Source organism: Trachemys scripta, chromosome 1 (genome assembly GCF_013100865.1).
Source record: "Trachemys scripta elegans isolate TJP31775 chromosome 1, CAS_Tse_1.0, whole genome shotgun sequence".
In the NCBI taxonomy this organism is placed as follows: Eukaryota; Metazoa; Chordata; order Testudines; family Emydidae; genus Trachemys; species Trachemys scripta.
The window spans coordinates 332,431,894-332,443,703 of NC_048298.1; the positions used below are offsets into that span (position 1 = coordinate 332,431,894).

General features: G+C 39.7%; 1 protein-coding gene across 4 annotated transcripts in view; it reads right to left on the reverse strand.

The window, feature by feature from the left end:
• Window positions 1-11,019, reverse strand: part of EMSY (EMSY transcriptional repressor, BRCA2 interacting) — a gene marked incomplete at its 5' end in the record, with an annotated part of 32,840 nt that extends 21,821 nt beyond the window's left edge. For all 4 annotated transcript variants that reach the window (XM_034759144.1, XM_034759142.1, XM_034759143.1 and 1 more), the window contains 4 exon segments: window positions 1,903-2,076; window positions 4,261-4,410; window positions 6,562-6,813; window positions 10,743-11,019. In XM_034759144.1, the coding sequence (XP_034615035.1) occupies window positions 1,903-2,076; window positions 4,261-4,410; window positions 6,562-6,813; window positions 10,743-11,019 (853 nt within the window).
• Between the last annotated feature and the right edge of the window lie 791 nt (window positions 11,020-11,810).

Sequence of the window (11,810 nt, forward strand, 5' to 3'; positions counted from 1 at the left end):
AGGGGACATTACAAAGAGATTCATTACTCATTACAATGTGTACAAAGAGAAAGTCCTGAACCTCCCCGATTTTTGGAAAGTTATATAAAACTTGAAAATTGCTAAACAAACCCTGAAAAATGAAATTGATATAAACTGAAAAACAGAAGCCCTAAAGATAATCCTACCATCATGGCAGGTTTAAATACAACTGAAAAAAGTTAAACTGCTAAAGAGACGACATTTAATGCGTGACCTGAAGCCAAGCATGTAGGGCGCACAATAACTGCAGATCCTGTATGGGGAGCACAGAGCTGAACAGTTTTTATGGTTGATACAAACCAAAGGACAATTTCTGAACAGCTATCATAGAAGGTACAGGTACAAATATTATGGTTGTGTGCATTTTTCTTTGACATATTCTGTAAATATACACATTAGCTCCAGCTCTCAGTGTTGCAAATTTTGGGCATCCCTGTTCTAAAAGAAAGTTGTCTACCATATAAATTACTTCAAATAGAAATAAAGATTGAGAATTGTAGATCAAGCAATTCTATCTGTAGCAGATTTTGAAAGAGAAAAATCAGAGTTTACATCTTATAAAAGGGAGGTTTCCCATTCAGGAGAAAGCTGTTCATATGCTGAGAACACATTAACACTATTTTCTCTCTTTTCCATCAAGGGAGGCCAGGTTTTTACTACGGCTAATGTATGGGAATACAGAATTCTGTTACTGGAATTATAAGACAAACTTTTGGTTTCTTTCACAGCATTTTTTTTTTTTAAAAACCTCTTTCCATTTGAACCCAGAATTCAAAAGACATTTTTCTACTGATGGACTTCTTGTTCTTCTTCCCTCCTACCATATAATAACTTGCCTTTAGTGGCTTCTTGTTTATTTACAATGACCCTTTCTGAACAGCTTCTCACCATGGCTAACAGAACATACAAGTCACCAGTGGTATCAATCTGTCCATTTTAGTAATTACTTTTCTGCTCAGATAACTACCACTTCTGTTTTTCCCTAAAAATAGTTCCAACTCTCTGGAAATACATCACACCTAGATGCTGAAGGGCGTGCCAACAAAGAATCCTGGTCATCAACTTCAACCCATCATTGATACCTGGCAGCTACTTCATAACACATTCCAGATTTAAAAATACATTTAATTTGTACCAATTTTGAGAAAGGGAAATAATTCTAAGATGGTGAATGTAGGGTTTCTCTCAATTCTAACCTGTTATGAACCTATGAAACCCCTAGTGAATGCTCCACTGAATGGAAAGATTACTTAGATGCCCTGCTCAAAACCTGCATTATTTTCAGCACCTCATGTACTATGCTCCCTTGGAATAAAGGCCAACTACTGATCTCAAGGGCACAGGTCGGTATCAAAGGCAGTGGTGCATATGCCATTCTACGAAACCTCCACTAGAAATCTCATCAATACTCTGCAAAGATGCTCTCTGCAGGCTACAAAAAAAACTAATTTTTTTTTTTACTCCACCCGCATTTCCAAAGGAGCCTATATAACCCTCCCTGCCTTCTACAATGTATCACTAATCGTTTTTCCACTCATCAAGATTTCTTCTGGCTTCCCAGGATCCTCTTACATTAAGATGCTAAAAATTTGCTTTCTTCCTAAATCTAAGGCATGCCCTAACCCCTGACAATATCTCCTTCCATTCTTCAACACCTTCACCTTCCTTCTCGTTCCTCTCTTATCAATCAGCCATTTCTGATATGTCTAAAGGAGAATAACTCTTTTACAATAATTGGTCCTAAATGCAAAAGATATTTTCAAACGTACCAAAACTATTTGTCTGTATACCCACAGAGATAAATCAAACGTGAGGCCTAAAGTATTTGCGTGTCTCTAGAAGTTTTGTATCTCAGATAAGGCTTTATATCAATACACCTACCAGAAACAATATTACTGCTTATAATCTTGCCTCCCAGTGTAGCCAGCGATTTTGGCACTACAGTAATGATGCTGCCACTGGTTGTTTTCACATAAGTGGCAGCGCCTGGAGTTCCAGCCATCCGAGCCCCAATAGAGGGGCTTACCGTTGGACGAGTATATGTTGCTTGTGTCCCTATTTCAAAGGGAAACAATAAAAACAGGCTTGCAATTAAAATATGAAACACTATGAGTATTGCAAATTGTGAAAGAAGGTTTAGATCAAAGAGAAGTACTTAGTTCCACTATAAGAAATTGAACATAGGGACAGAGGAGAGGAAGGGACCTCTCCAGGGTCATCAAGTCCAGTCCATTGCTATCACAGGCAAACTCTCCATACAATCCTATTCATAAATTTATCATGCTCCATTTTAAAACACTAGTTAGGTTGTTCGCCCCCACTACTCCTATTCGGAGGTTGTTCCAGAACCTCACTCTTCTGATGGTTAGAAATCATCTTCTAATTTCCAGTCTAAATTTATTCATGGCCAGTTTATACCCATTTGTTCTTGTGCCAACATTGTCCTTTAGCTTCAACAGCTCTTCTCCCCCCCTGCCATTATCCCTCTGATGTATTCATAAAGAGCAACCATATCCCCCTTCAGCCTTTGACTGGATACAGTGCTATTTATCATTACCCTTTAAGATCCTCCAGCTAGTTTTCAGTCTGTGTCACCATGTTCAGATACATGCTAATTTAAATTAAATGAAATTTCATAAAGCACTGTCTCAAACGTTTTTTCTATCACATTTCAAGTTAAAACTATTCTAGTTGGTAATGGATTTGCTCTTTGTAAACTAATGACCTTTATGTTCATGGCTCTGTTGTTCACAAGGTGTTTAGATTCTCTCTCAATATTTGTCCTTTATTTTATTATGGGCCAAAGTGAGGATGGAATTTGCTAGAACTGATCTCTTCCTCTTTAAGAAGAGTTGGGAGAGAGCACATAAACCAATAGAAGTGGCTTAGAAGAATTGATGTCCAGCCTAAATTTCACTTTGTGAAAGTTATACCAACACTCTTTATAATACAATAATTACTACAATAATAAATACAACTACACATTTTAGAAGTATTTATGAATTCAAGTTAATCTTCTCACTACCCAACAGATAGATAGACCTGGTGTCTGTTTCCTTTCTCCTATTAACTTCAATGGGAGCAATACAGGGCCCACAGAGTTGAGGAACTCACTCAAAGTCACAGAGTGAGTCGGGGGAGAGGTAGAATATGAACTCAATTCCTCACTACCAGTCCCATGCTCAGTCCTCTCAACCACTACAATTAACAGGTATTAGTTATACTTCTGAACATATCTATGATTCTATGATATTGCAGACTAAACATTGCAGACCTCTTCTTTGTATAACAACTTTTAGCAACAAAACAGCTAGATTTAATTGGGAAACCTAATATTCAAAACTGGTCTGAAGAGAGAAAACAAATGGCCTATTCAAGACTTACCCATTAAAAATGAAAAAACCTCACAAAAAATTATATTCCAAACACTCACTTTCACTTGTTTAAAACATATCAGGATAATGTTTTATCTGGGTAAAGAATTTAAAGGTGAACTGAAAAGCTAGACTAAAAATTGAGTTAAGCACAGATTTATACCACCTATCCCAACATGTGTGGCGCACTTAGCAAAGAAATGAATTTTGACCAAACTTTAAAAAGGTCAGCCTTGCCCCTAAATCTTCTTCATACATCCAACACTACCCTAACACATCAGTCTGTAACATTGCTGATATAGAAAGGAAGTGTCTCTACTGGTGAATACACAGAATAGAGTTGGGGGATCTGGGTTCTATTCTTGGCTCCTCTATGCACTTACTGTGAGACCCTGAGCAAGTCAACTGTCTCTCAAATCCCCCATCAATAAGACAGGAATAATGATATTTACCTACCTTAAAGGAATGTAGAGAGGCTTAATTCATTTGTTTGACATCCTCTAATATAAGGTGCTACAGAAGTGCAAAGTATCATCATCATCATCATCGGTTTCAGTGACATTTCTCTCTCAACCAGTGGGAAAGGAATGATTATACTTATGTGTGCCAAGTCAAAGAGAGTACAAGAGAGATAAAAGACCACTCAATGGTAAACTTGAGAGTTTATAATACAGTATTTTAGTATGACAAGGATAAATGTCCTAACCTAGTATGTGACTATCAAAAGGTTTACAAATTTGCTGTTATACCCTTTTTTTAAAAAAAAATAAACAATGAACAAAATGCTATTTAACCATGCTAAACAGGGTTAATTATCGGTATTGCTGGGTTTACCCTCCCTTACCTTCTAAGAACAGTAACTTACCAGTGGGAGTAGTGACCAGTTTAGTTGTCATGATAGTCCCATTACTGCTAACCACCATAATAGGTGAATTGCTACTGCTGGGCAAAGTCGCTGTAACTGGTTTGGGTAGGATTTTACTGGGCTGCACCTGTTGAGTGATAATTTTAACACCTAGGAAAGGAGAAAAGTCACTGTTAACATACAGGCACAAAAAGTTACTTGCTGAAATTTTTCCCCAGACCATACCCTAATGGGCAAGTAGCTGCACAAGGCTTTCATTTTTGAGCCAATATATTCCTAACCCTAAAAATAATATTTAGATTTTTTGCTAGTACCAAGACAACCAGCACCTTCACCTTTCATGTACCTGCTGCCACTTCTTAACTACTCCGATCACCACCGGTGCTTGTGGCACCATTAAGTCATGTGATCTAGTGCAGAGGTTTTTAACCTTCTTTGGTCCATGACCAAATTTATCTCCCCAGGACCCACTATGTTAATCAATATCAAGTTGGTCCCAAACCAATGAAATATCTAAAAAATGCATCCATATATTTGTCAGTTTAAGTCTCTTCATTATCATATACTTTATTAAGAATTGTTAAGTTTCATTTTGATAGCAATCAAAAATATGTAGAAATGAGAGTGCTGTTGGGAGCAAGGGTGACACTGGATTCAGGCGCTCAGGGTGAGGAGGCTTCTCCCTCCCACTCTGAACTCGTCTCTTGAGCTGGTGCTGCCTTGGAGCTGCAGTGGAATTGGGATGAGGACAGGGGCTGACCAGAGACAAAGAGTGAGGGAGTGAGTAAGTCGCTCCTCTCCCCTTCTAATGGACCATACTGTCTAGGAGGATTTGTCTTCTCTTCCCCACTCCTAACCTGTGGGGCATGACCCAGCAAACACCTCTTTGGGATACACTTTTGGGTTGCAACCAAAGGTTTCAAGTAGTCATGATCTAGAAGTCAGAGCAAGAGTTTATCCAGGCCAAGTGGATCCTGAGTTCTACTCTATGCTAAGTAGATGCACTGATTTGTTGGCTGAGTTATTTGACCCTCATTGAATTAATACAGAGGGAATACTAGATAAAAAGCAAAATCTCAGTTAAAACATCTGACCTAAGCTTTCCACAGCAAATACGTATTAGAAGGTAGGCTAAAGGTGACTTTATGTGAGTGATTTTAAAAGGTGATAACCATCTTGAGTTTAAAAGCATAGTAAAAGACAAAGAATGAAGCAAGACAATGCAGCTATTTTAAATTTGAACTTCTTTTGTACTTGCTACTCCTGTACCAGGTCTTTGTATGGAGCAGACACAAAAATTATAGTTACTGATTAAGTGGTGAGCAATGACTGTGGAATGGAGGCATTTTATAGTGTTCATTAATGGACTTTTTATCTAAGCTATGGTCTCATAATCCACGGGACATTTTATCATAGATTCCCACCACCACCCTGCGGTCCTATCTTTTTTAGTTACTCTGACCTAAAGGGTCTAGAACTGAAAAAAAATATATGTTCCCTTACTACAGTGCTGATTTCACGTGCATTAATATAAACCAAACAAGGACTGAATAATACTTTGCACTTTTATAGCATTTTTCCTTAAAATTTTCTAAGAGCTTTACAAATATTACTTCGCAACACCCCATGAGGTAGGTATTAGTAAACTATTTTACAAACAGATCAAACTGATGCAGAGAGACTAAGTGACTTGCCCAAAGTCAACTGTATTAACCAGAGCTAGAATCAGAATTGGATATATCGAAGGAATCAGTGTTAGAAACAGAATCCAGTCCAACTTTCAGTTCTAAGTACTGCATTTGCTATGACAAAAGTCAATGTAACTTTTTGGTTTTTGAACCCAATAGTAGCAGTAAGAGATGGGTGGATGGATTACCTTTAAGCTTAAGTGATACAGCTGAAAAGCTGTTTGTTTGCTCAAATGTTTAAATCTTCAGGAAATTGCCATCTTCCAGGTTGCCCACCAAACTATTGTTTACAAGAGCATGCGTATACCTTTACAATCCCTAAAGGTAGAAAGAAAACTTCTTACTTAATAAGAGATTCATTCTCTTTTGTACCAGAGGGAACAGAAAAACACCAAAGCACTTTTCCACAAAGGTAAACTAAAATTATTACCTACACATGCTCTGTTAACCACCTTTTCCAGTTTCAGAGCCAAATTCTGCCCTGAGGTGCCTCCCACTGACATCAACGAGAGCTGCCTGTGCACATTCCAGGGCAGAATTTAGCCCTTTTAGTTCTTGTATGGTAGTCAGACTTCACTCATTACTAATATTGCCCAAGTGTAATTCCAACTACCTGATTCTTGTTTGATCTGAATGGTGGGCTTGATGCCAGGTGGCAACTGACACTGTTGTGATTGCTGCTGATGTGCTACAGGAGAAGACTGTGACAGCTGCTGCTGGGTCTGTTGTATTTGATGCAGCTGCTGTTTTGGGGTCTGCTGATGCTGTTTGGGAAACTGTGTTAGAATCTGGGTTGGGGTCCCCACCAAGCTTTTTGGGGAAGGTAGTCTGGTGGATGCAACTTTAATCGCCGATGTGGACACACCTGTGAAAGAGCAAACAAATGTGGATTTAACAATGAACCAAGTGAACAAATTTCTGTTCTTTAAATGCAACATAGCCACTTTTCCATTGCCTTTAATACTGTGAAAAGCACATGTAAGCATGCACAGGATCTGACAAGATGCAATGCCATCTTTCAATTCCAAAGTACCCGAATTTAGAGACAAAGAAAACTTTACGCAAGTTATCAATGTGTCAGCACAACAAGGTAAGATGGTTCTCAACTAGGGGTACGCGTACCCTTAGGGGTATGCAGAGGTCTTCCACGGGATACAGCAACTCATCTAGATATTTGCCTAATTTTAACAACAGGTTACATAAAAAGCACTAGCAAAGTCAGGGCAAACTAAACTTTTCTACAGATGACGTTTATACTGTTCTATATACTGAAGTGTAAGTACAATAATTATATTGATTTATTTTATAATTATATGGTAAAAATGAGAAAGTGAGTAATTTTTCAGTAACACTGTGGCTGTGACACTTTTTATTTTTATGTCTGATTTTGTAAGCAAGTAGTTTTTAAGTGAGGTGTAACTTGGGCTATGCAAGACAACTCAGACTCCTGAAGGAGGTACAGTAGTCTGGAAAAATTGAGAGCCACTGAGATAGTTAATGTAGGATCATGCTCCAAAGAGCTTGCAGTCTACTCTGTGCTTTTTGAAGTATAATTAACATAACCTCTCCCTTTCAAGGTTGACCTTTTTTAACTGCAAGACAATAAAACATTTACAGTGCAATAAAAACTGTTAGAGGTTGAAAGAAAATATGGGGCCATCAAGAGCATTAACACTAACCGAGAATGTTTGTCAATGTGAGTGGTAGTCTTAGGAAGGATAACCAGCTAACACCCTCTATTTCACAGTATGTGTTTAATACATAACTTGGAAATCAGAAGCAGTCTTGAACAAGGTAAGCAAATCCAAGTCTACTTATCAAGGTATAACAATCCTGTATAGTAATAGTGATTCAGACTACATTTTAGGCATGGGTATTTTTAGTAAAAGTCATGGACAGGTCATGGGCAGTAAAGAAAAATTCACAGTCCATGACCGGTCCATGACTTGTACTATATACCCCTGACTGAATCTTGAGTGCTGGGGGGGGAAAGGGGGTCAGGGCACCATGGGTGCTCGAGGGGGGGGCGGGGGGGGTTGGGGAGGAGGGCAATGCATGGCCTGGGACCCTGTAGCAGGGGGGCTGGCAGACTCCCTTCCTGGCTCCATGCGGCTCCCCGTAAGCGGCAACATGTCCCTCGGCTCCTAGGCGGAGGGGCAGCAAGGGGGCTCTGCATGCTGCCTCCACCCCAAGCGCTAGCTCCACAGCTCCCATTGGCCAGGAACCACAGCCAATGGGAGCTGCGGGGGCGGCGCCTGCAGGCAGAGCCCGTGTACAGAGCTGCCTGGCCGCGCCTCTGTTTGGGAGCCAAGGGACATGTCACTGCTGTCCGGGGAGCCCCCTGAGTTAAGTGCTCCCGGGATCCCTCACCCCCTCCCGTGACCCAAACCCCTTCGCTGAACCCCCTCCCATACCCGAACTCCTGCTACTGCTGGGGGTGGGGCGCGGTGGCCCGAGACTGCTCCAGCAGCGGCTGGTGTGACTGGCCATGGGGCTGTACCGGACGCTGCAGAAGTCACGGAAATCCCGGGAAGTCATGGAATCCATGACTTCTGTGACAGACTCGCAGCCTTAATAGTGATTAAAAGAAAGCCTGCAATAAGAACTCCACCTTCCAATTTGAAGCCATCACTTTAAAGTATTTCCATTCCTCCCTCCGACCAGGTTTCCAGTAGAATCTGGCTCAATCTATAATTCTAAAGACCACTTCCACTGGGCAACACATTTTTGCCAGCCCTTTGGGAGGTCACCGGACATTTTTACTTTGCCATGCAGAAAGTGGAGTGTGAAAGTTATCTTCCTGCTTCAAGGAGTTAAAATAATAAACGCAAAGGTTTCCTCAGAAATACTGTAAGGGAAAAAAATGCCTCGCATCACTATTTTCTGAACTCCTCTGACCAAAATTAAGAATGCAGACAAACTATAGAAAAACCTATATCAAATCATCCTATACCAAAAGAAAAGTTCATGGCAATACACGAAAAGACAGGGTGGGAAATGCAGGGAAACAGTAGGGGAATCCTTTGGGTTCCAAAAGGGGCTGTGAACACTCTTAGGAGAAAAGGAGGAAGGGGAAGAAAAAGAAGACTATGGGCCTTGAAGAAGTACTTTATGACAGCCAGCGTGATCTAGCATATTTAGTTATGACTAGAAGCCAGTAACTCCTGATTTCAAATCCCAGCTCCGACAGATTCCCTCTGACCTTGGGTAACCCATTCTCTATTCAGTTTCCCTAACTCTAAAATGGGGATAAAATTTATAAATACTTCTCCACCTCACAGAAACGTTATGAGGATTAATTGGTAAATACTCAAAAAGTGATCTGAAGACTAGATATGCCAAGTATTATGATTTATCTATTTTTGGGTTTCATTTTATGAGCCTGTCTAAACAAAAAGAAATTTCCCCAAAAGATTACCCCCAGAAAACGTAGTTATTTTTCATATCTGGGATGGGTAGGGGGACTGTCAAGGCTGATTCCCCACTCTGGCACTTCAAGTGCTGAAGGTGGGGGCCCACAAAGATTCTAAAAATTATACTGGCCACTCCAAGCTTGTATTAAACTTCCAAGGTTACAGCTTCTCTCTGACCTTGGATGGGTAGACGCTGCCACCACCCAAATGCAAAACCTCTTGGAACTCAGGAAGGGGCACTTGGGAATTCCTTCCTGTGGGGTACCCTTAAGCCCTTTCACCCCACCTCTGGGGAACAGTTGAGAAAGAAAAACAAATAAATCAGCTGTTGCCACCAGCTAACTAAAAAACATGTGCACCAACGTCTTAAGACACAAAAATCCAAATCCTGTTCTTAAAAAAGGTAAATTTTATTAAAAAGAAAAAGAAAGAAAATACATCTGAAAACTTAGGCTATTGCTAGATTTTTAAAAGAATAATTCCAAAAATTAAGCACACAAAATATTTTTTGGGGGGTTCAGCTTAAAGGTTACAAGCAACAAAAGCATCTGGGGTTAGCACAGAGGAATCCACAAGCCATAAGAAATAAACAAAATAAACCTAATCACGTCTTTCTACACATTTTCTGATCTACTTACATATCTGGGTTCCAAATAAACAATTCTAGGTATGATTCTGATGATTTTCATACCTGGCCTTCAGCTTCTCACAGCATAACTGCTGCCCTGTTCCCCTCTTCCCCGGAGAACAACAACAGACACAAAGGGAAAGTTTTTTCCCAATTTTAAAAAGTTCTAGCCTTCCCATTGGCTTTTTTGGTCAGGTGCCTTCCTTTACCTGTGGACTTCTTTTTAACCCTTTACAGGCAAAGCAAGTAGAGAACAGCTACTAACAGGGATTTTATAGCTAATTGGGTGTCCATAAAAGCGAGCTACTCCCCTGCCCCCTTCATTTATCACGGGGAGTGTTATAAAGATTAATACAAGTCAGTTTGCGGTTACAAGTTTTTAATACTGCAGTTAAGTCACATTCACAGTGGAAAGCTTTCTGGCAAGATTCTCTTTGGAACTATACGATTTGCATATATTAATTGTTGAGGGGAAGAGAAGAAATCTGGATTAAGGATTTGGTTATAGAATACAGTGGACTGGCTGCATTGAGAATCAGATGCATACATATTGTTTTCCATGTTCCATGCACTTTACAAAGTATATGTACTGAGATTAGCGGCAAACAGGTCTGTCTCAAACAAAGGAATGTGTATTCTGCTCAATTAACATTTAAGCAGTAAACAGAATCATCAAGCAGGTAGGGAAATAAAGGAAGCTCAAACAAGGACTACTATACCAGTAAAAGTTTTGATAAACAACAACAGTCATACCTTGTGCTACCGTTGACATAACCACTGATGGTGTTGATGACACCACAGCAGTCACAGCAATGGTATTTGGAGTGGAAGAGGGAGTGGAACAGTTGCTGCCGCTACTGCTGCTACTGACCAAAGAGGACTGAGAAGCTGTTATAACCACTGGTTGCTTCTGAGTAGTTGAGGCAATGACAGATGTTGGAACAAGTTTAGTGACTGCTGCATAGTTGTGAGACTTGGAGAGAATGTTGGGTACAAATGTTGAACTTGGAGAGGTGGTTACTATGATCACCTGAAACAACAAAAATTAATTAATCACTCACACGTGTTTAGAAGTTTTATAGCAACTTTGTAATACACTACACACACTGGTATTTAGTTTTAATGCTCTTGGTTTAGAGTTCATTTGCAGATCTGAATACACTTGCCAGCAGCAAATAAAAAGTTTCTCTTGGTTGGAGGCAGGGCAGCTAATCCATCAGTTTCTGAAGGGATAATATTTTCATTTAAAATGGATACGTTTTTTCTTTTTGGTTATGAAGAAAACAGTATGTATGTGACTAAAGTAGTGTTATCTGATGTTGCTGACAAATTGAAACGAGACAGGTGTTTCAGTTCATCTCACTGGGGCACAAAGTCTGAAGCCTGACTGTCACCATCACTCATAACTGCTCCATGTCTGGAATTTCAGGAGGGTTTGTCACATATGTAAAGATGATAAAATGAATCTAGTGAGGAATACTGAAATTGTATAGCATCCTTTCACTGATAAAAGGTTATTTGATTAGCTGACCGACAGTACGTTATTCAGATTTTTAAGAGGAACATCTGTTTATTTTGTTAAAGACATTGAAAATATACTGAAGCTAATCTTGGCCGTTTTGAGAAATGCCAAAAATTTGGTCCTCTAATCACTTTGTCAAGAGGTATTGAAAAAAGATGCGAGGGTAACAGTTGCCACTATACTTGACAAGTAAGAGTAGTTACTAGATTGTCCTCTTTTGTATAAAGCTTTATGCAATAGAAAAATGGAAGAGCATTGACATCTTTCAGTGGGATCTATGAATTTTCCTCCAACCTACT